A 25,083-nucleotide genomic window follows, 5' to 3' on the forward strand; every position below is an offset into this window, starting at 1 on the left:
CCTCCAGTGGTTTCTGTTTTTCGTAGCATAATACTCTACCAATGATGTATGTCACAGGCTTTTGATTATGCATTTTATTATTGAGATATCTGCTTACATAATATTTCATTTGAAGAAATTATCAAACACAGAAAACAAATTATTCTGAAAAATAAAAAAAACAACATTGAATTTCCTTTTTTAAAATATGGCTCATTAGACTGCAGCCATTTCCAAATGCATTAACGCAACATCATTTCAATGCAAGATCTGGTTGCATCTTCCTGCTCATATAGCAAATGGTATTCCTATTGATTACAGAAGGATGGGAGCTCTGCAAAGGTCATAGTTGTTAAACAAGAATCCTCTCCTTGATCTATTGTTTGAAGATCATTACATTGTGCACACTAAACCCTTATATTACGGAAAACAAAGCAGTGATAACAATATGCCATTTGAAAACATAATAAAACAAGAAAAATAAACTAATGTGGTGTAATATGAAACCACCAAGGGACTACCACAGATGAGTGTGAGAGCATGCTAGGAGATATCTGAGGAACTGACAGAGGCTCCTCTGACCTGAGGGACAATTCACTCGCAGCAAATTAAAGAAATCATGGGAAGGTTGATTGTGTATTCAGTGCCAATGACTGCCTAAGTTCTGTTGCAGTAAGCAATTTCCCACATTGTGTAGAGAAGCTGAGGGGTACACTTCCTTCAGGGCTGCAGTGCACAGATAGGGCAGGCATTGCTGAAATTCTATTATAGCATAGAGCAGCATTTTCTACATCAATTTATCGTTTTAACCCTTGAAAGGGGAGAACAGCCCACACTGCTACATTGTATACTGTTGACTTCTGGTCCCAACTTAAGGTGTGGGCCAGATGTAGGGGTAAAAGCACACTGTGTGGAGGGGCTGTCTGACAAAAAGGCTGTTACAGTACCTTGATACATAAACCCTTTCTTGTTCCCCGGCTGTCAATCTTAGGGTGCTAAACTCCAGAGAGAGGAATTGGGTCAAAGGGGCCTTAAGTCATGTCTGATTGGTTGTGCATTCACTTTTGCAACCTGCTGGATTACCTTCCTCTTACTTTCTATGTTTATACATTTTGGTAATGCTCCTTGGGCAGGGAAACACATTTTCAGACAGTTGGCTGTGAGAAATATGTGTGGAATTGGAAAAAAAAAATGTTTATGCTGAGCAAGCTTTTCAGCATATATTATTTTATCATTAATTTATAGACATATTTGCAAAATATTTATAGCATTTTTTGATAAAAATAAATTAAAACGTTTCCATTTAATCAGCATTCTAGATGTCAACAATATTGATAGGCATGATAATTGAACACAGAAGTAATCTGATACAATACCCCACATCAAATTTTACAATAAATGCAGCTAAAATTAGAAGGTAAATATGACTAATGCCATTTTACTCTAATTTTGTTAAATAGGACACTTTCTTCTATGGCATCCTCACTCATTAACAGCTATGGCACAATGGCTAATGAGCATGAAGTAGTGTAGGTGATAGGCTAATAAAGATCTTAACACCATCCAAACAATAGATGTAAACCGATTAACTGTTACCAACCTAGAGGAAAGCACTAGATTTAACTGAATCCTGCCACTTTAGTGATTATAGCAAAGTAAGAAAAATCAAAGTAAGCAAAGTAAGAAAAGTAAGAAAAATCCAGATGTGTTTATCTAATCATGTAAAGGGCTTATTGTTTAAGAATACCTCGTACTAACTATTTAAAAATTTAGTTGACAGATCCCACTTGTGAACTAAAGTTCCTAACTTACATACAGAAAAGTATTTACACAGCAGTGACACCTAGTGGTACAACTGGCAAACTGCATTTAACAGAAAGATCTATAGCTATTCTAGAACAGAACTGCTTAATACCAGAGGGTCAATTATTTTTGCCTCTAACCTTTACTGATTTGTGGTTTATCTAAAGGTCTAAACTCAATTTTTATTTTGACCTATACAGGCTTTTTCTGCAGCCTGTAACACACAACTCTTTTGGGTAAATGTATCTTTTCAACAGCTAGCGATCACAAACACCGACCATAAACAAAAACATGTGCTGCATTTTTTTTTCTATAAGAAATATTTATAAATCCAACATAAAATGAAGGTATAAGAATTATTTGATTTTGATTTGATTTCAGTAGACTGACGAGACAATTGAATTCTTTGGGGGGGGGGGGGGGGGGGGGTGTCTCATTACAGTTAGCATGAAAGTAACACTGCATTTCAGAAAAAAAACATCATACCAACTTTAAAATATGGTGGAGGTAGTGTGATGGTCTGGGGCTATTTTACTGCATCAGGACCTGGAGGACTTGCTGTGATAAATGGAACCATGAATTCTGCTGTCAACAAAAAGCTCCTGAAGGAGAATGTCCAGCCATGTGTTTGTGACCTCAAGCTGAAACTAACTTGGATTCTGCAGTAGGACAATGATCCAAAACACAGCAACAATTCCACCTCTGAATGACTGAAGAAAAACAAAATGAAGACTTTAGAGCAGGGGTGTCAAACTCCAGTCCTCAAGGGCCGGTGTCCTGCAACGTTTAGATGTGCCTCTGCTGCACCACACCTGAATAGAATAATTAGGTCATTAGCAAGGCTTTGGAGAACTGATTTGCACAAGAAGGAGGTCATTAAGTCATTTCATTCCAGCGTTTTGTACCTGTGGAACATCTAAAAACTGCAGGACAGTGGCCCTTGAGGACTGGAGTTTGACACCTGTGCTTTAGAGTGACTAAGTCAAAGTCCTGACCTGAATCCTTATTGAGATGCTGTGGTATGACCTTAAAAAAGGCAGTTCATGCTCAAAATCTCTCCAGTGTGGCTGATTTACAACAATGCTGTAAAGACGCATAGGCCACAATTTCCCCACAGAGCTGGAAAAGACTCACTGCAAGTTATCGCAAATGCTTGATTGCTGTTGTTGCTGGTGAGTGTGGCCCAACCAGTTTTGAGGTTTAGGGGGTAATCATTATTCACACAGTGCCATGTAAGTTTATATTTGTTCTCTCTTAATAATAATCATTATAATTTGAACTCTGCATTCTGTGTTGACTTGTGTTGTTTAAATTGGTTTGATATTCTGAAACACTTAAGTGTGGAAAAACATGCAAAGAAATAGAAAATTAGAAAGGAGGCAAAAACTTTTTACACCACTACACTTCTATTGTCTGTATTTATGTATTTACTTTCTGTTTATTTTAGTGTATTTGTACTGTATATGTATACCTTGGCAGTTTGGATCACGGTCAACCAAACACTTATAGAAGACATTTTTGGACTCAATTCAGATATTCTGATCAATTTCTTGTATAATTTATTTTCTCATGGTCTTGTGTGTCTTATGGTAATGTCAAAATAGTTTAATTATGATATAAAAAAAGAAAAAAAATGCGAGTCTTGGGCACAAAGAAAATCTTTATGAGGATCTTGCTTTGCTTTTTATCATTTTAGACCTAATTTATATGTAGATACAAAAATGTTTGGAACATCAACAGAACAGCTGTTGTACAATTTTAGTGGTTCCTAAATTGTATTATGCATCACAGTGGTGTAGCTCACCAGCTTTTATTGGATCAAGTTTTATGTTAGATGCAACACATTTAATGAGTTGCTATGGTGATGTTTGCTTTGTTAGTGTCATTCAGAACAAGAGACGGCTCTTGTACATTCATAAATATAAAATGAAACATGTACAGTATTGATAAATGCATTGCGACTGAAAAGGAAGAGAAAAATATGCCCAGGCTGACTTCTGTCACAAGAAAAAAATCAAACACATTCTCAAGCATTCTAGTCAGCCTTTTCAAAGGTCACACTTCTATCCGATGAATTCAAATCTCAATGGGAAAAGCTTATCAAAGCAATTTCCCCGCACCATCCATAGAACTAAACCAGACTGAAATAGACCATGTTAAAGGCTATTTCACCCCCTCCTTTCTGTGACCTATGAAGGAGTGGCAAGCAGACAGCATTGTGCTCATAGATTGACACTACCTTGAAAGTCAGACAAGTGCAACAATACAAAGGAATTATGTGATTAATAAACTCTAATTTCACTAATGATATTTTATGCTTAGGGATGCATTTAATTTACCGATATAACTCGATTTAGATTATAAGTAGCAGCTGGGAAAAGTCGTTAAATTGCTTACAGTATTTAATATTAGTTTAAGTGGCAACCATGACAAACCATTTGATATCTGGACTAATATTCTATAGGATAGGATAAGAGGAAGGAAAAATTCACTTGATACATCCATTAATAGATGCAGTTTAATATACTTTGCAAACATAAAGCTCTGTTATCATTTAAATTTCCTCCAAAATTCTCAGGAAATTTACAAGAAAATGAACAAGAAACTTTACACAGTTAATTAAAACATCAATAAGCAATGTTTATATCTACATATATAAACATATGTAGATATGTTTATATATCTACATATATATAAATGTACCATATGTCCATGTACCATGTCCATGTACCATATGTCCATGTACCATGGACATATGGTACCATCCAGATCATATGTCTGGATGGTACTGTCCAGACATACAGTACCATCATCCTTCTTATGTAAAACATTCTACAAACTTTAAGCATTTGCTTCACATTGGTCTTCTGTAATCAAGAAACATGCATCCAATTTCTGCATGCACAGATACTATGCCAAATTATTGTCTCCATAAACAGTTTATGGGCACACTTCACTGGATGCGCAAAGTTTATTATTAGCTGGCAGTTTGGTGGTTGGCAAGAAGGCAAGAGAGTGAAAAATGCAAACACAAAACAGTCGGAGTGGGAAAAAGAACTTGACAGTCAGTCAGGGCAATTTATCATCCTGTCAAACTTCACTGACTGCTGCAGTGGAGCTATCTACAGTGCAAAAAAAGCCCCACCCCCCCCCCGCCAAAATGGTTGATTGTTAAGGAGAGTGAGGCCGAAAACATCAAACCTGCCAGGTAAAAATGTTTTCTACTTTGCAGCCATTGCACCTGCTTAACCCAACTCAAAGGAAGGGACTGTTCACTGGATAAAAACAGAGAAAAGCAAACTTTTTTTATGGTCTACTATCATTGTTGATAATACAAATTTTGCTAGCTGCTTATACAGTATATAATGAATGATATTCTGGTGTAGTATTCACATGAACTTAATTCAGTTTACTGTATATCTAACTTAAATCTGGCAAGTTATTTGCTTTGGTAGCTTGTCATATGTGGTTGAACTGTATTTTTGAAATAACTGGATTTTAGTTTAGACAAATATCTTTTTTATATGATTATTTCATGCCTGACCTTATTCTCTGCCTGCAGCTAAAATGATCATTTGAAAACAATAAAATATTCAAATAATGAAATCTCAGTGATTTTAAAAGCTTGGAAAACACCAGGCTAATAAGTAAAATACCCCTGTTGGCGTTTGTGTGCATGTTGAAATACTGGTCTGGAAGTCACAAACCATGCAATACTTTGGGGTTACAGGAATAAGTCACCAATTTATTTACTGGCATAATCACTCCAACCATTTCCTCGAGGTGAATTAAATGCAGAAGTCTACCGGACATGACCACTCAAAGGTAATTTTTTATAAATCGCATATGCACACTCAGTGCTGCACAGTAAACTGCTCGGTGGGAAACAGTGTTCACGTCGTACTGTTTTGCATGTGACACCAAGTTGATAAATGCGAGGACGTGCAGGACCCAGATACCGACTAACAGGCGTGTAGTAGCCGCTCTACTCCAATAGAGTGAAAAGTGTTTGAAAGAGGTAGAAAATTACTTCAATCGACAGGTGAAATATCTATCGATTGGATCAATCAACAAAATACTACATACATATGAGGGGTGTCAAAGTCCAGTCCTCAATATTTATAGACCTCCAACATTTAGATGTATCCTTTCTCCAATACACCTGAATCACCTGTGCAGGGCTGAAAGACATGCTGATGCAATTCAAACATTTGATTTAGGTGTGTTGGAGAAGGGATGCAACTGAAAGTTGCAGTATAGCAGCTGACGGGGACTGGACTTGGCCACCCTTGGTATAATATACTATGTTTTTTTTTTCTTTTTCTTTTTCTTTTTAATGAACTCGTAAACTGTCTGATTTTATAAATCACTTTATGATATTAGGAGTCCATTCACACCCTTGAAGTAATTACCAGTATTTATAGACTACACATATTCACTTACTCAGTTCACTTTAGTTAACTCAAGGTCCATTGTTAATTGATTGTTCATTTAGCAAATAAAGCAGAAGAAATCATATATATTTTACTCATACCGTGATTGCATATTCACATAGCATTCATGAACACTAGCTGAGGCAGCCTGTTTTGCATATCCAAGAGAGTTAATGAAATTCCATGGATAGGTAATTAGCCTATTACAACCTTCCAGTTGTATCAGGTCTTTTAGACAAATCACCCTTACTTCAGCTGATTCAGACATCCCATGGCAAAGGGCTTCTCCTCTGATGTGCTGGGAGACACTCTGTGATTACATTTCGTCGTGGGCCCTTTCATTTGACCAGCATATCATTTCCTTCCCTGGCATACTTCAAAGTGTGGACACTTCAAAGTAGAATGAGTGACTGCCACTTGGACTCCGAGGATGGCTCTTTTGATCATCTTTTGAAAACTCCTCTAACGCAATCAGGGCCAGCGTGCCGGAGCGGGGGGATCTGACAGCCATAAGATAAATACAGTCATCCTCACAGCCATCAGATAAGCACTGCATGCTTTAATCCATTAATATGAAAATGAGGGAGGACTAAAAGTAACTGGGTGGGGGATTTGGTGTAACAGTTATGCTTTGGAAAGAGTTTTCAAAGCAAAGATTCAGGATTTGAAGAAATTAATTAAGTGTCTGCGCCCCAGTGATAATATTAATAAAGATATAATTTGTAATGCACACTTAATTAACATTTACCTTCAGCAGAGTGTATTAAATTTTAACAACCCTGTTTGATTTATAGTAACAAAATGCTCCTCTGCAAAACTTTCACATTTCATTTAAAATATGTATATATGTTTTTTTGTTTGCATTAAAGTTCAGCTATCAACTGTGGTTTAATCATGGTTCCATCAACAGTTATTCTAATACTACACTTTTTAACTTGATTGTGCTAAAATATCTCAGTGAATTACATCTCTCACTGCAATGTAACTAAAAGCAGTTCCTCAACCTCTCATTTAATCATTTATTGATCATGTAGCCCTTTTCTCATTTCTGCTTCCATCCATCCATCCATCCCATCCATCCATCCGTCCATCCGTCCATCAGTGCACATGAAAGGTGGGATGAACTCACCTAATGGGGTTATGTGTCTCCAGGCAATGATCGGCTCAGGTTTCCCAGTGGCCGTGCAGATGAGCGACACATTACTGCCCTCATTTACTGTGATGTCAGAGGAAATGTCATATATCTTAGGTGGAACTAGAAGACAAAATAAAGAAGAAGATAGAAATAAGATTAGAGTTTCAAATGGCAACCTCTCAATCAAGCAACAATCTCATCTGCATGCAAGAGTGCAATGGAAGGAAGTTGGGTAAGACATGACTTGTGTTTCTGCTTTGAGAGAGGAAATGAAGCTACACTGTCCCCTCATTAATTTAAACATGGCAAAAAAAATTCATACTAATACCCCTGGCATACTGTTGTGTACTTGACTTTTGTTTTAAAGGTGTAGGAAGCTATCACCTTAAAACACAATAAATAAATGTCACATCTCTCACTATGCCACCCTTTGTACCACTGCTGCAGAATCGATGCAACTGGAAGATACTGCAGCAATGACCTAAACTTAATATTACTTAATCTCCTGCTACACTAAGCTGTTCTCTCTCAGCTCACCATTCTTGAAATGTAAAGTGTGTAGCAACCACAGAGGAAGTTCTTGAACCATCCCTCCCAATCAATTTTCCCTTCAATTCTTTTGGTAAATCTTTTGGAAACTATAATTTGAATTATTCACTTATTTCTTCTATTTCATAAGTATCTGGTTAATATCTGCATAATAAATATTTACTAATAAGTTTAATAAATTTTTACTAATAATGTATTAAGAAATTTAACCTTGGGCGGACTCAGAGCATTACAATCACAATCCTTAAGCATCAACTGATTTCTAATCTCATATGTCAAGAAAACTAACTAATTGAACAAAACGGATTTTCACCCCTTCTGTTACAATACACATGCAGTATTAAGAATGAAAGCAGATGAAAAACACCCTCCTATATTTATTCAAGCATATTTCTAAATGTAAGCATGGTATCTTGGTAGAAATCTTCTATAGGGGTAGGTTGTTGTTTTTTTTTGCCATCAATTATAACAACCTCTTTTGATTAAATTTGCCTTGACTCGGGTGACATGCTCCAGTAAACCATTAAAACGTGTTTAAGGATAGTAAAGACATGTATTAGGTCATTAGCTTTTTGCATTAAGAGACATTTAGGAGTTTCAATGTCTTACATCATTAAGTGTACAAGACTGCTGCCTTTAATTAAACACAACCATAAAATTATTCATGTATTTCTACCACTGAGAACAAAGCATGTTGATATGGCCAACAGGGTAATTAAGCAATTAATTAACTATAAAGTTCAATACACTCAATAAGACTTCATTATAATATTTAAAAAAGCTTACTTAGTACATCAAGCTAAATCGAAATTCAGAAAGCTAATGTGTGTGTGCACGCAAACACACCCCCTCACATCAGGTTATGCGATAGCCGTACTGGAGACAGAAAGTGTCTTATTATCAAGGTCGAGGACTGAACTCTGACTGAATAGCTGGAACGGCACTGTCTAAATTACGTCAATACTACCTAACACAAATCTTTTCTATTAGATTTGTGCCAAATTTCATTATGTGGGAGGAGGCATGTGTGAGAGCATAATAGCTATTATGTAGGAGAAGAAGATAGATAGCAGATCCAAAAGACTTGAGATATGGCCATGTTTCCTATATAGTGCATTAGGTTTGTAAAGTTTTAACAACAAAACTGATCTGATATCAAATGCAACTTGGCTTCACAACTTCTGTTCTCCATCTGTCATCCAACCAAACATTGCAGGCAGACAAGTGTACTGAAACCCTTCTTCAAAGTCTCTTTTCTTACTTTTGTCTTGTAGTTTTTCACACAATGAACAAAAGGCAGCTCAGAATCCTGAAATCTTATAAATTAGTGCTACACATACACAGGTGCAACTTGATAAGAATATCTTTGATAAATTATTGGGGTTTTTTTGGTTATTCAATTTAGAAGTAATGTTTTATATTCAGGATTATGACTTACATCTCAGAAATAAAAATCTGTGTCTTAGAAAATTACAGTTTACATAATACAACAAGGCATTTCAATTACAAGAAATGTTGGGTGATCATCACAATCATTTTCTGTTGACCTTTGCTAACAAACATCAACCACTCATTCAAAACACATGAAAGCAGGATTAAGGCATATTTGTGCTGTCTTTATGTGTTCTATGAGAGAACCAAGGAAGTAGGCCCTCCTCTGTTATGCTTCTTGTCTTCAAGCGAGGCAGTCACACCCCCATATGAGCTGACTCATATGAGGTCAAGCCAGCTTCACTGGTCGAGAGAGTGATATGTTGATGACGTGATCAGCCAGGTGTAGGATGAACTAACTCACTCACTCTTTAGTTACCTAACAACAACCTGTTGAGTAACTTGCTGCAGCAGCAGTTTAAGGTTTTGCCACCGTACCTCAGAGGTGCTACTGTTCCTCAGAGGTGCTTAGAAATAAACAATGTGGAAAAAGGAGAGGTTTTTAAAAAGTCTCATTTGTGCGGCATATCACTGTCTCCACTTGTGATTTATGAATGGCCAGAGGCAGCTCAAAGGCGGCTTGTCTTCTATGATTGAAACGTTTTCTGAAAGAGGCTGGTCATTGACCCACAAAGACCATTGCTGAAGATGAAGATTGCTCACCAAGTGCTGTATCCAAGCATATTAATGGAATGCAGAGTGAAAGAAAAATGTGTGGTCAAAAGGGTGTGCACCAGCACTACAGATGACCGCTGCATTGGAAAGATTGAGAAGAAAAGCTCATTCAAGTGCTTGGGAAATCAAAAGGCATGGTCTGTTGCTGAAGTCAGTGCTTCGACAGCCACCACACAGTCATGGAGATGGAATGTAACGGTTGCATTCCTTGTGTGAATATCACACCTGAATCAGAGACAACTGTAGAAGCATTTTACCTAGGCTAAGAGAAAAAGGACAACGATGTTGCTCAGCGACGATATGAAGGCAATGCTCTCTGTGGTACTGGTGTATTGTATTGCATCAAGTAAAAAGTAAACACAGATGCTTAAGGGCATCAATTACCTCTGGTCATGTTTTATGGAAATGCACATTTTGCAAGACTTCAGACCTGATACCTGTTTTTTCATCATGGTATCACTTCACTTGATGGCAAGCTCACCTTAACTAAATGCTAAGTTTAGCTATGAACAGCTCTAATTTGTAGGGAGTGAATTTAGGTGGTTTTCATTTATGGTCCCCTTTAACTCCACTAAACACACATGCAGATGGTCATCAAATGTTACTTTTCTTTGATTGTTCTTTTTTAATCAAAATCAACAACATATTTTCATTAATCATAAATCGGTATAAAACAATCTAAAACAAGACATAGTTTGTAAAAAATTGGAAATAAAAACAGAAATTACATAAACTGGAGTCAGAATAGATTACTTCTATTCTATTCTATTTTTTTTAAAAAGACTGTCATAAACAACCTTATTTTAAATAAGCATTCTCTACGGAAGACATTGGGATTTATTTTTTAATCTGCATTAAAAATTGTGGCAGTAGATCATGTCATACAAACTGTGGTACAATGGAACTATAGTAGTTTTGCCATAAGCGAGAATCCTCATACCCATGCTTCCATAGCGTAAAGGTTTTTTCCTGAATTTTCTTTGACTCTTACGCCTGAAGATTTAGCTAGGCTGGTGCTGGATTTATTGTTTACAAGTCCTCTCTTGTTTCCAATAAGCATGTTCATTTTCTTTCATTTTTAGTGTGCCTTACAGCTTAGTTTTTTCTCTCTGCCTGTGATTTCGGATCTTTGGATTTGTGAACCATTTCTCAAGTTTCTGCTTTTTAATGTACCAACCAACTACCTTCTGAGCCCTGCTGCATTTAGGTTCTCACTTCATTCGCCTGATTTAACACTCTCTTTTCAAGCTGTTCTTTACTTAAATCATTCAAACAGGTTTAAGAAATATACGTATGTTGAAAAGTTGAGCAATACAAGTTAAAACTGCCTGTAGTTAGAAAAAGTTAAAACAAAATTTACCAAATACTTGAAATAAATGTTAAAAAATGGAAAAGACTGGTTTGGCTTTTCTTACTGTCTATTATGTCTCTCAGGCTACATATAGTGACTAAACTGGAACTTATGCAACATAGAAATTGTTCTATCTCTAAAACCAGGTCGTACTTTAGGCATTTATAATGAATAATAAAAAAGCCAAGGAAGAATAAATTTGAGAAAAAAAAATTTATTCTTTTTTTTTATACATGGTAGCTCATCAGCAATCCCTGCTGGACATCACTTATAATCATAATTGGCAAGTTTTAGGCCACTTAAATCCTCTCGGAGCTTTGATGTTAAAAGCTTCGGTATTTAGGCTGCTGAAAACACAGAGGCACACATGCAGCCACCCACAAAGGCATTTAAGCACATTTCGCTGTACACACATGCATGGGCATAGTCATTCAGGTACACACACCCACACATGTGCACCCCTACATGGGCTTATGAACCACTATTTTAAACTGCAAGATTTGAATCTCAGAGGGAGCTTTTCTGCAGTGGACTGTGCTATACAGTAATGGATTCTCAGTCATCTGGGTCCAACTATTCTACTCTGTGACTCTGCCTGATGCCTGATTTAAAAAAAAAAAAATCAAAAACAAAGGAAAAGTTCATTCAAAATTTCCTGAAGTTCCTCTTTAATACCAGCAATATTTTTCCCCATTGCATAGTCTTCTTTGTAATTTAAAGCTGTGATTTTGTTGAATCTCCTTCACTTGCTTCTACAGTATTTACTAATTTGAGTGAAAGTACTGTGAATTTAGCCTTGAGAATTTGGTAAGAAAAGATACCAAATTTTCAAAAATATTTTGAAATGCAGCCAATTTGTTCAAAAATAGATTGATCAAAAACACAATATTTAACAAGTTAAAAGTAACACTGTTACAGTCAAATCCAGATATCTACATATACTCTTTAAAAAAACATAATTGTGTTTTTATTACTGGCCGATAATAAATCAGTCTAAACCATTCCTGTTTTAGGTCAGCTAAGCATCAGGGGGACCGTCTTCAGCCTCCTCCTCTACTTCGCTGATGAGGAGATGACTACTGCTTCTTACCAGGAGGCTCATTCACAGCAGATTCACTGGTTCTTAAAACTGATCAAGTAAGGATTGCAGGGATAAGTTAGATTAGGATAAACTATTTTAATATTGTTTAATTCTCTGTTTCACTGCTTTGCTGTGTTCTGCAGAATTTTAATCTATGAGACTGCTTGGGTACACGCCAATTTCCATTGAGTCTGTGGTATAAGCAATGTTTTATAAGGTTATTGATTGATAAGTTATTTAAGTCATGCACTGTGAGTTTACTCCAGTTTACCAGAGTTTTCATTTCTTCTCTTCCAACTACCGTAAGCTATATAAAATAGTAAAAAAACACACTAAATGTCAAATGTTTTCAAAAACTAACTCTAGCTAAACTAATGTAGCTAAACAGGCAAAACGTAGTCAGTCATCCTGCATGTCATCCTGATTTTTACATTTTTTTAATCATTTAACTGTTTCTGTTCTTTTTATTTGGTATAGTTTTGCAGTTTTACTTTAAGTTGTTTATTAGTTTTATTGTTCTTTCATCTTTTATATAGTAGTTTATTTCAGTGTTACAAGCTTATTGACTCATTATTTTTGCTATTTTGTAATTAGGAATATTTTTAATCTTTACCAACAAGTATGAGAAGATTTAGTTTAAGTTATTGTAAAACATTGGGAATATTTATTTTTTCCATACAGCGTATGTAAAGATCTGATTTCAACTACAATACAAGACCACAAAACATATAACTTCTCTAACATCTTTAATTTAAAGCATCATTCTGTACTCCCTTTAGTAAACCAGTGGGCTTTAATTATATTGTAGGAACCAATAGCCAACAGCCCTCCTCTGTATAAGATAGCATTGAAAGCTTCTACTCCCATAAGTGGAACTTCTGAAGACAAAGTAAATAATCTGATTCACAGGCTGTCACTCTAAAATATTACCTAGAATGACATGAATAAATTTTTCTATCATATGGGGAGGATAGGAGTCTGTTTTGATCAACAGATCTGGATCTAAATTAGATTAACATGGAGGACCTACAGTGGGATAGGAGCACAGGTGATGTTGAATGTAGGTTATTGGTTGTCAGAGTCATGTGTTTACTTGCAGAGGGACCCAAGTGTTGACACATCTCCTCAGTGTCTGATAGCACAAAATTGAAAATGTTGGCTGTCTACTGATCCTATCTCTCTTTGACAAGGACTGGGAGACTTTCAAAGGTTTTAGATGAAGAACATTCATTTTATTCCGGTTCGAAGCAACTGTACCACTGTTTCTTTGCTAAAAAAAAAAAGGTCATATAAAAAATTAATTGCGGAAACAAATTTAGTTGTATGACATACTGTACATTCATTAAGATTTGGTTTAGGTTTATTCATAAGGTCCGCAACACAGTTAAACAATAGAATTTGTGTTTTTATAATATGACATACATGTAACTATAACAGAATGCAATTTTGGCTCGTGAAGATACTTTACCAGTCAAAATTGCATCAAAACATATGTTTTTAAAATCATATTTGGAAAGAAACAAATGATTTTGAAATCAGAATTAGGACATTCCTCCAGTTTCTTGAATAGCCCTGAAACAGCAATTTATCCCCCCCCCCCAATATAATAGATTCTTAAAATAGTTGATTTCATGGGATTTGTGTTTAAGAAACATGGAGTTGGGCCTCATTCAGACCTGACACTAAAATAGTTCCTAGGAAATCCAGTCCTGTTTAAATTGCATTAAGTACAGGTGTAGTTGCACTAATTGAAGACGCTCAGAAAGTAAATCTGGGAAGGATTAATTCACATTAGATTAGCAGTCTGCAAGTAAAACTTCCAGTGACACACAAAAGGATGATCTATTAAAAATATGTGGCAACTCTCAAGCAGCAAGTCATTTCCTTGTGGCATAAAAAAACATTTTGTTAACAACCTTGGAAACATAACAGTTTTGTTTATACAAAAAAAGCCAGATTTTCAATCATGCATTACCAGGAGAGCGTACTCTCTTTTTTGTATGTTTATATTTATATATATATTTATATATATATATCTATATATATATAGATATATATATACTGTACATGCCCCGAAAACACTAAACTCAGTGAGGTGACAAATCAATTAATTCAACTTTCTTTCTTTGATATTAAGTCTGTTCGGTTGCATTGAGATTCTAATCAAGATGTTTGTAGTAAATAGCAGCATCAAATGTTACTAAAATGAGAGTTGCATTGAAATTGGCCTTTCTCAAAATTGTACAGCTTTCTTGCCTTAGAAGGCATTTTACTCTAATATAAATTGCCCTTCAAATCTTTACAGCTCAGCTTTCAGCACACTGTGTGACGTGGCTGCATGTTTATTTGCATGTAGAGCAGGTAACCATGACCTAATCCTTCAGGATTGCTTTTAATGTCAGTTGGGAACACTCATGCTTTAAACTGTCAACTTCTACCTGAATCAGCTAGAAAGCATGTTGATGCCCGCTCTAAACAGGGTCATAATGTAAATTCAGTCCAAACTCAACACCCACGCATGAGAAAAATCAATTTACTGCAGACTTTACTTTTCAATGCTCAGTTCTTTGTACATAAGTGCTTACAAAGAAATTTTCTAATCATTACTGATATTACCCCAAATTGCTGAAAAAGTGTTTATCAGTAATGTTGTAAATGGCATTAAGTCATGCCTACACAGCAGAACAGATGTTAACCTTTCAGTGAGAAAAATGACCAGCAATGGGGTTATTGTCTACCATTATCTCACTTAACACCATTACTGCTCTTTCATAACAGCCTAATGGAGAGATGCAGAGTTGAGAAATCAAACATGCACATGTAGGCTTATATAAAACTGCACTTTTTTTTCCATTTAGCAAAAATGTTCTGGAAATGATGAAACTGGTGCACCTGAATGGTGTAAAATGACAACATCCAGGTACATTCAGTGCTCAAGAGATTTGGCAAAAAAACCCCCAGTAAGATACTGGAAGGTTGTAAATGTGCAAAAGGCTTTATTCGTGAATCAGCATTTTTTTTCAAAAAATCTGTTAGTTCTTGCTGACAGACAAACACACAAAAGGAAGAAGGATTAAATGGATAGAAGCTATTTTATTTTTGCTAACAAACGTCCAGCACTAAGAAGATGGCCCAAGGCCGTTGGTGTGTGAAAACGAGATCTTTCATTTGCACCAAACCTTTAAAAATGAGAATTATATCTCAATCACACAGTAGTGATTTATGGTTTTCAAATGTTTGCTCAAATTAGTCAGTATAGAAAATATTTGCGAGTGAATTTTCTTTTATCCCTGTTACGGCCCCTGGCCTCTTGAGGCTGTGCAGGCTTGTTTTTGTTATGCAGGTTCAGCTATGACAGAAAACCTTCCTGGTTGGCTGCTTGAAGGCTGCACAGGAGCCGCGACCTCATTGGACCAGCAGAGGTTTGTGAAGCCTATCAGACGTTGATGAGGCCCACCTGCACCATATAAAAGGCTCCTGCAATCATTCCTCCAGCGGAGGCAGCTAGCAGGAAGAGGTTTTGTAAAGCTGTTCCCCCACCTTTGGTGTTTGACAACTGCTTTGGGCAGTTTTGAACTATTTTGTTCTTGCTTAATTTTGTTAAGTAGTTTGAATCTGCTTTAGATAAACCTTGTACAAGCTAGAAGCTTGTGTTTGGGAGGTTTGGTGCTCCTTTTGTCCTTTCTTTTGGGTTGTTTTTTGTTTACTTTAGACTGACTTGTTTGAACATTTTGTAATTTAATTTGCACTTAACATTCTTGAATTTGTTAACCCTTTTCTTTTGTTTTAATTGGGTAAAGTTGTATTGTGTTTTGGTTTTGTGAAACCATCTTTTTTGTAATAAATCATTTTACATTCCACTTTTTCTCTGGACACATTTTTATGTTACCGCCCCTGAACCCCTAGACCTTGGGGGCGTAACAATCCACAAGCCAAAGGTTTTTTGTTTTGTTTTTTTTAATTCACACAACTTCATTATAAGTAATAAATTGTAATAGACGTTAAAATATTGATTACAAATAATTACATATTTATTGTACATACAATTCTGATTCTCTCCACTAAACCATTAATTCTACAACTACTCTATGGGCCTCTTGACCACTTCTCTGAATAATGCTTTCCTTGTCTAGCTTCTTGCATTTAGGTGCACATGATTGAGCAACCTAAGCTTGTAGCTTAGGTGCACAAAGAAGAACATGTCATATTCTTCATTTTGTATAGCAACTCGATCATGGCTCTGTGATATGTTCAAAGCCTGAGATATTATTTAGAATCCTACTTTATATGTCTCCACAACTTTATCTTGTCTGACTTACTGTATGTGCTGTATTCCTTGGTTTTCATGATTCTGTTCCTTGTCTATTGTTCTCTAAGAAACCTCTGAGGCCTTTGCAGATCAGCTGTTATATTGAGAGTAATTTTTTTGTTGACTTTCAGAGGTTTTCGGTGCCACTGGGTTTTACTTAAAGCAGTTAAAGTAAACATGTCTGTATCCATATACAAACCATTCTGAACACAAAACATTTATTTAAAAAGTTTGAAGTTCCACTTAATTTTTTTTCCTCATCTTGTCATTGCAATGTGACAAGATGAATAAAAGTTCAATTGGTATAAATGGTTTTACAGATCACTTCACCTTTGTGCATATTTTTCCCCTTCATTTTCCCATTTAGACTTTCTCCTCTCAGTACATTGTGGCACACAGCTGTGACTTTGTTGCCCCTTCAACAACAAAACATAACTCCCCATCCACCCACTATAGTACCTTCACACGCAGCTTGTTGTCTCCTTCCCACACTAATTCATTAATGACACTAATTGTCATGTTTGCCCCTACCTCTCCAATTTCCCTTCTCCAGCTCTGCAGGAGGTGCATCGAGTGAGCTGCCACAGATGATCAGGGTGGCATCATCACCTTCATAGAAGATGCCTCGACTGAATAAATAAAGTGCTAATGACGCCACTTTAAATTACGAAAATGCTCAGAGCTGCACTATTAAAATGCAAGAGAGTTTTCTATTGCAGCTGTGGCGCGGATGCACACAGTTGGGCTCTACTATAAATCCTGACAGGCCTCTCTGGGATAACGTCTGCTACCAAATTGCTGAACCCCATTACTGGCTAAACCCACTGCCATCAAACTTTCCAATTAGAGCTCGGAGTGGAAGTATGGCCACAAGTTGGCATACGCATAGGCATGGAGCTAGGAGATATGAGATGATCATCAGAAAAGAAAGTACACCCTCGGTCTAAATCCTAGTTGAGTTAGTGTGTAAAAGATAGATTCTCAAAAGTGCTATGAAAAGTACTTGCTCTTTTGCTATTTTGTTTGGTGATACTTAATCTGTAGGTTATGGAACTAATTTTATTATCAAATAAGAGCCCTATTAAATAAAAATGCAGCTTATGTATCAATATTTCATGCATTAAGGGAAGAAGAATGTGGGGAAAAGAAATTGCCTCCCAAGCCTAATATGTGGTGCAGAATTGTTTTAATTCAATAACATTGGGTGAATTATAAGCATAAGCACCATGTAAAAGGCAATGCTGCAAGATTTAAATTATTTTTTAATTTAAAGTTTCGAGTCATCCAGAGGTAGACTTCCAGATGTCCTTTGGATCTTTGGTGGCAAGGTAGATCCACACCATTACACTGCTACCACCATGTTTTACTATCTGCAGAATGTTCTTCTCTACTGCTTCATCAGTATTACATCAGTCGTTTGAAATGTATACCTTCCAAACTTTTCCAGTTTTGTCTCATCAGGCAACACAATATTTTGTGGATCATCAAGATGTTTTTATTTTATTTTATTTATTTAATTATTTCTTCTTTTTTTGTGAAATGTGAGACAGGCATTATGTTTTTCATACCTTGTTCCAGGAATGCGATTTTTACCAAGTCTGTTTTTTATTACTGAATCATGAACATCGACACTTGGCAAGTGAGGCATGCACTGCTTTAGGTGTTGTTCTGGATTCTTTTATGTCTTTCTGGATGAGTCAGCAATATGATCTTGGAGTAATTATGGTAGGCCAGCAACTCAAGGCAAGGCTCAATATCGTTTAAGTTATCTCCATTTGTGGATGTGGATATTTGTGATGTATGATTTTTGAGATCTCTTAGAATACTTCATGTTAACAGAGAGGTTTGACTTAATTTTTGAAAACTTTATAGTTATTCAGTTAATTCATGATCTGCAAATGGACAAGTACATTCACAGTGGGCCAGGTAAGTTAAAATTTTTTGACAATCCTAAACATTTAAATGTACCAATGAAGCAAAAACAGAATATATATAAAATGGTACAAATACTTTTCACAGTACTGTAAACCAAGCCTCAAGTGTACAAAGCTGTACAACACATATTCTCCTAAGTTATTATTTCTATTTCTTCCACACAGATGAATCCAAAATTGAAAAGTACGCTCATAAAACTTACAAACTTAAAACACTTACAAAATATGTAAAACCTATAAATGTTCCTTTTTGAAAGTTGTATAAAGTAACTATTTTCCACTGAGCACAAATTTAAATGCTCAAATAGTTTTAAATGCCTCTAGCACATTTCCTGTCCAAACATTATTTGATGTAACAGTTTTATTAAAACATATGCATTTACTGAACCAGGGACAGATATTATTTTATCTGCAGCATGCAGCACTTTGGAATTGGATTAGAGGCTGATTTGAGTTTTATTCTTCAGCTTTGCATGAAGCGGTGAACAAATCCAAGGGTGGGATTTTAGAACAGCTCGTTACAATTCTCAAATTACCAAACTGAATGTTTACCCATTCCGCAGTTTGTTGAGATGACACTAACACAGATGGATTATGATATTACAGTAGAATAAACCTGAGTTTCTGGGGTGTAATATAAACCTCCATAATGAGACAGTCTCCACACAGTTATTCCTGAAGGGGTTCAATTCCCGTCTTCTCACAGAGAATGCAGCATAAAAGATCCAAATTCAAGTCTGTTAATTAGGTGTCAGACATGGAAACTAAACATAAACAGTGACAGATTATATTACTCAAGGGGATTAACTTCATTTACGATGTCATAAACCAAGCAGAGTTAATATCCAGTGCTTAACTTTGGGAAAAGTTTGCGCAGAAATAAATACAAAATTCCCAGTCTTGTATATGAAATTTGTATCACTGCTGCAGACTGAAGCCCATAACATTTAGTGGTCAAATGGGCTTTGACCACTAAATGCAGCCTATTTTTTTAATTTGTCAAGATGCTGACTTATATTATTTTACATCATTTTTAAAGTTTTAATTTTTTTCTAATTAACATTCCACACATCCCAAAATGCCCAGCAACAGTTGGTTTATGCCTTGACCACACAAGCGAAATCTCATGAGCCTGCAGTGTCTGCTTTTATACAAATGAAAAACCACACTTGACCTCCCAGCACGTAAACTTTGAAACTCAATCGACTTTTACGTGCAATTTCAGATGCCTCTTGCAATGTTATGAAACATATTAATCTCAATTTTCAACTGAAACACACAAAAACACAGGCCAATAATAAAAAGCAATAAAAATGTTCAGGGGGGAAAAAAACTACATTTTCTTTTTCTTCCCATTTATTCCAGCCCAGAAGCACTGGAAGAGATGGACTAAGAGGAGGAAAGAAAAAATGAGCAGTGCAAAATCATAAAACCTCATCAGCCCTTATTGCTTGTCTTATTTTGGCATCTCTTCATATTGTAAGAGCTCCTTGTGGCAAAGATGTTGGGTAAGTTAATAAAAAAAAATTTGAGATTTAAAGAGTTGTAGGAGACAGCAAATGGCTAAAGACACAAATAGATTCCTGGCAAGTGCACATTAGCTGATGAACATTACTCCATAATGACATCATTATGCATGATGAATCCAGTGATTTACCATACTAATGCTCTACAGGAAGTCAGAATTTGCCTGGGGGTCTTAGAAGTCTATGATGGTTTAGGAAAACCGGTATATTTTTATGATGTACACTGTCTGCTGTGGCATGTGCTTTTCATGCAGTGAAGTTTTTATTTTATTTATTTTTTTGATAAACATGTTGAGTGGAGTTTTATAACAGGATCCTTGCGTGATATTTTTCATTATATGTAAGTTCAGATGTGATCTTGCTGTGTAACCGCTGAAGTATGTCCTTCTCAGTTTACTTCAATAGCCCACTTTTTGGCTTCAAGGTAAGCTGCGCCTAATGGAATCCAAAATGATTCCAATACTACAGTAATGATTATGTAGTGGTGAGGTGATGAATAGCCTCTGACAGCTATCCTGCAAGCCTCAAACATGTTCTCAGTAATAGGCAGATGTGGAGGAGTCTTGTGAATGTTTTTTTTTTTCTTTTTATGTGTTGAGTTTCATGGATACCAGTAATGCCTCTGCTTTGAGGACACAATTTTTTACTTGGCTTGAAATGCCCATCAGATTACAGGAAGAGTGTCTGTGAATAGAAATTTTCAAGCATGGTCAAAGATGCTCAGCTAAATTTAGGTCTGAATTTTTTATTTTTTGACTGAGCATTTCTAGCACGTGAATATGCTTTCATCAACACAGTTCCACTGGATTACCCTGACTTTCTGTGCATTTATCTTCCAAACAGCTTTGGCCAGTTTCCTGTCCCTGCTGAAGAAAAGTATTTTCAATAGCATGATGATGCTACTGTTAACATGTTTTATCATGGGGTTAGTACATTCAAAGCAGAAACTGGACTTACTGTTACAAATACTATATTTTACTAGTAACACTGTCCTACCACCTACCTGTCTCCAACTGCACCACTCTGTAGCCCCCTGGATGCTCTAAAAAACATAAAAACACTAAAACTTAAAATTTCTTCTACTACTCTTTAGCTTGGCCAACTCCTTTGTGTGCTATTCTGCTCAATTTAAAATCTCGCTTCACAGACACTCTGGGTTTTCCATTTACAAGAAATACCTCTCGTAGAATTTCACTCGGTGAACAGAAGGAGAAGTTGTGAACAATGATATGAATGTTCTGCTCCGTTTTAGTATTGTAGTCTGCAAGTAGTTTTAGGAGTGCACCGGAGGAAGTGAACACTGCATTGCACACGTCATGACTAACGTTAGTGACTGGGTGACATTTAAACTTCTACAGAGTCCACGCCTCCAGGAAGCAATTGTTTCTCAATAGCCGAGAGTCCGGACAAAGTGTATTACAAGGGGCTGGTTTTCACTAGGCTAACTACTCTTCTACTGAGTTCTCTTTCTAGTTTATACACTGCCTGGCCAAAAAAAAGTCGCCACCAAAAAATGGTCACACTCTCTAACATTTTGTTGGACCGCCTTTAGCTTTGATTACAGCCCGCATTCGCTGTGACATTGTTTCAATAAGCTTCTGCAATGTCACAAGATTTATTTCCATCCAGTGTTGCATTAATCTTTCACCAAGATCTTATATTGATGATGGGAGAGTCTGACCACTGCGCAAAGCCTTCTCCAGCACATCCCAAAGATTCTCAATGGGGTTAAGGTCTGGACTCTGTGGTGGCCAATCCATGTGTGAAAAAGATGTCTCATGCTCCCTGAACCACTCTTTCACAATGTGAGCCCGATGAATCCTGGCATTGTCATCTTGGAATATGCCCGTTCCATTTGGGAAGACAAAATCCATTGATGGAATAACCTGGTCATTCAGTATATTCAGGTAGTCAGCTGACCTCATTCTTTGGGCACACAATGTTGCTGAACCTAGACCTGACCAACTGCAACAACCCCAGATCATAGCACTGCCCCCACAGGCTTGTACAGTAGGCACTAGGCATGATGGGTGCATCACTTCACCTGCCTCTCTTCTTACCCTGATGCGCCCATCACTCTGGAACAGGGTAAATCTGGACTCATCAGACCACATGACCCTCTTCCATTCCTCCAGAGTCCAATCTTTATGCTCCCTAGCAAACTGAAGCCTTTTTTTCTGGTTAGCCTTACTGATTAGAGGTTTTCTTACGGCTACACAGCTGTTCAATCCCAACCCCTTGAGTTCCCTTCGCATTGTGTGTGTGGAAATGCTTTTGCGTTCACAATTAAACATACTCCTGAGTTCTGCTGTTGTTTTTCTTTGATTTGATTTGACCAAACATTTAAGTAATCGCCCATCACGATCATTCAGGATTTTTTTCCGACCACATTTCTTCCTGGAAGACGATGGTTCCCCACCATCCTTCCAGTTTTTAATGATGCGTTGGACAGTTCTTAACCCAATTCTAGTAGTTTCTGCAATCTCCTTAGATGTTTTCTCTGCTTGATGCATGCCAATGATTTGACCCTTCTTAAACAGACTAACGTCTTTTCCACGACCACAGAATGTGTCTTTTGCCTTGGTTGTTTAAGAAATGAGGAGTTACTCATTGCATCAGCTGGGGTTAAATAACTTGTTGCAAGCTGAAAGATAATCGCCTATGCAGTACTTATCCAATAGGAGGCTTGTACCTATTGGCTTAGTTAAATCCAGGTGGCGACTTTTTTTTTGGCCAGGCAGTGTATTTTGGCAGATTGAATTTCTTGTTATGTGTGCCCTCCTTGCGCTCTCGTCATGCTCTGTTGTATGCCTCTTCCTTGTTGTAGGCATGTTGTGTCTTATCTGTGATCAAATCTTCTCTTCAACTCTGTGCTCAGATCATTTCTGCCTGTCTACTTTTCCTGGTCTGCTTCAGCCAGAGTTAATACAGGGGATGGAGAGAGGGTTGGGTTAAGTTTCAGCCAATCCAGGACTTTCTCAAGTGTTGCTTATATCAAAGTCTTACCTGAAAATAAAGTGAAACTAACTAAAATAAAAAATATCATCTTTACTTCTAAAAAGTCAAGTTTCCAACATAAAACATTCAATTGATTTTGGAGCATGCACAATATGTATTCTGATGGCCGTAAACTTTAAATATTTTAAATGCAGGATAGTTTTTATTATAGTTAGAATAACTTAAATTAATATCAGATAAACAGGTTAATTCTCAAAGCCAGCAATAACTAGAAAACTACAATGAGGTCTTTTGAGAACTTCTATGAAAAAATAGATTTGAATATTATGTGAAAACATAAAGTTATTATTGTTGCTATTCAATGACCAATGTCATAAAATAATAACAAAGCTTATGATATATCTGAGAAACATTTGTGTTTATAAGACAAAGGCATAAATCCTAACTTTCTTCTTCTAATAAAGGCAAATTTTATTTTCCTTTATTAGAGATGAGAACCATTACCAAATTAAAGCACATGTCAGTGTTAGCTTAGTATCTTACATGCAATAAAAAAAGATCTAGCTTTAGTCTCTCCAATCTCCTTGTTTTTCCTACGATACGTCATTCAAATGGTTGGCGGCAAACCTCAAACAAATTCTTTCAACAATAGCGTTGTTCTTGCTAGTATTTCAAGAGCTGAGTTGTGGGTCGTTGCAGCTCATTCTACTCAATTGTTTTGATGCACCTTGCTATAGCTGCTGTACTTGCAATGAAAAAAGCATTTGCTTGAGAATAAAATACCTTTATGACTTTACCAAAACATTTTAATGGCCTCATAAAATATCTTCTATTACTACAAAATGTATGCTGGTGAAGAACTTCATCACAACATTGCGCACACCAATAGTGGGATGACAATAAATTCTCGATACAGTGTGTAGCTCTAATCACCATAAATGTTTGAATTGTACCAACTCTTAGTATATGATGATATTCCCATCACTACCTAATGGTGCAAAAATAACATGCTTCCACCTAACGTCACAAGCAATACATGTGGTGACTAATTGCCGACAAAATTAATGATGCATGAAGTGTGGTTATGTTACCAATTTAATGCACTTCTGTGGGAATTTAGGAATTAAGGGAAATCAATTGATGAAAATGAACTTTTAGCAACACCTTGTGAGAGGCAATTAATCTTCAATAGGAGAGCAGCACTGGGCATGCAATTCAAAGATAAGCTATCTCATTTATTCATGCTAATCAGCATCTTTCAACCATAGCATCTTGCCTATAAACAAAACTCCTCTACACGGGGCACTCGCTTTTCACTCTCAAGGGTGATCATTGCTTTTTCAATTAGCAGCACAAAGTGTGCTTAATAAGTACTGCCACACAAAGGCCTCATTTCAAACTGCTGCTTGTCAGAAGGAAACACAGAGACCATCGCAGTCCATGGTCTTTTCCAACTACAAAATATCAGCTTGTGACCAAATGACCCTTGCTATTGGAGAATCTGTCTGTGTGCGTGCGTGTGTGTGAGAGAGAGAGAGAGACAGAGGGAGAGTATGTGAGCTGAATAATTTCATGTGAAGACACAGAGCTCTGCCTCCATCTGTCACTGGGACTTGATGCAGCCATAAAGGTCAGAGTTCAAACTTTAGAACCTGGGTTGTGATTAATGGGGAGAAAGCGGCTGGCAGCCAGCAGAGACACTCTTCTCTCAGTCAGAGGATAGGCACTCGCCTCTCAGTGGGTGTTTGGATCTGCTCTTTATGGGCCCTTTGCTCAGACATTTGTCATGCTCCAAGCATGTTCTGCTTCAAAATAGATTAAAGTCCGTTTTAGGGCAATTGTTGCAGTAGTTATGATCACAGGTTATCATTATCTGAACAAAATGGGCCAAAAGCTAATGCTAAACTTCTGTAGCTGTC

At 36.6% G+C, this 25,083-nt stretch overlaps 1 protein-coding gene across 2 annotated transcripts in view; it reads right to left on the bottom strand.

Moving 5' to 3' along the window:
• The window catches only part of negr1 (neuronal growth regulator 1), a 174,726-nt gene that overhangs the window by 75,658 nt on the left and 73,985 nt on the right, over window positions 1-25,083 (bottom strand). For both annotated transcript variants that reach the window (XM_032572346.1, XM_032572347.1), the window contains exon 3: window positions 7,345-7,470. In XM_032572346.1, the coding sequence (XP_032428237.1) occupies window positions 7,345-7,470 (126 nt within the window). The remainder of the gene's footprint in view (window positions 1-7,344; window positions 7,471-25,083) is intronic.

Source organism: Xiphophorus hellerii, chromosome 9 (genome assembly GCF_003331165.1).
Source record: "Xiphophorus hellerii strain 12219 chromosome 9, Xiphophorus_hellerii-4.1, whole genome shotgun sequence".
Classification (NCBI taxonomy): Eukaryota; Metazoa; Chordata; class Actinopteri; order Cyprinodontiformes; family Poeciliidae; genus Xiphophorus; species Xiphophorus hellerii.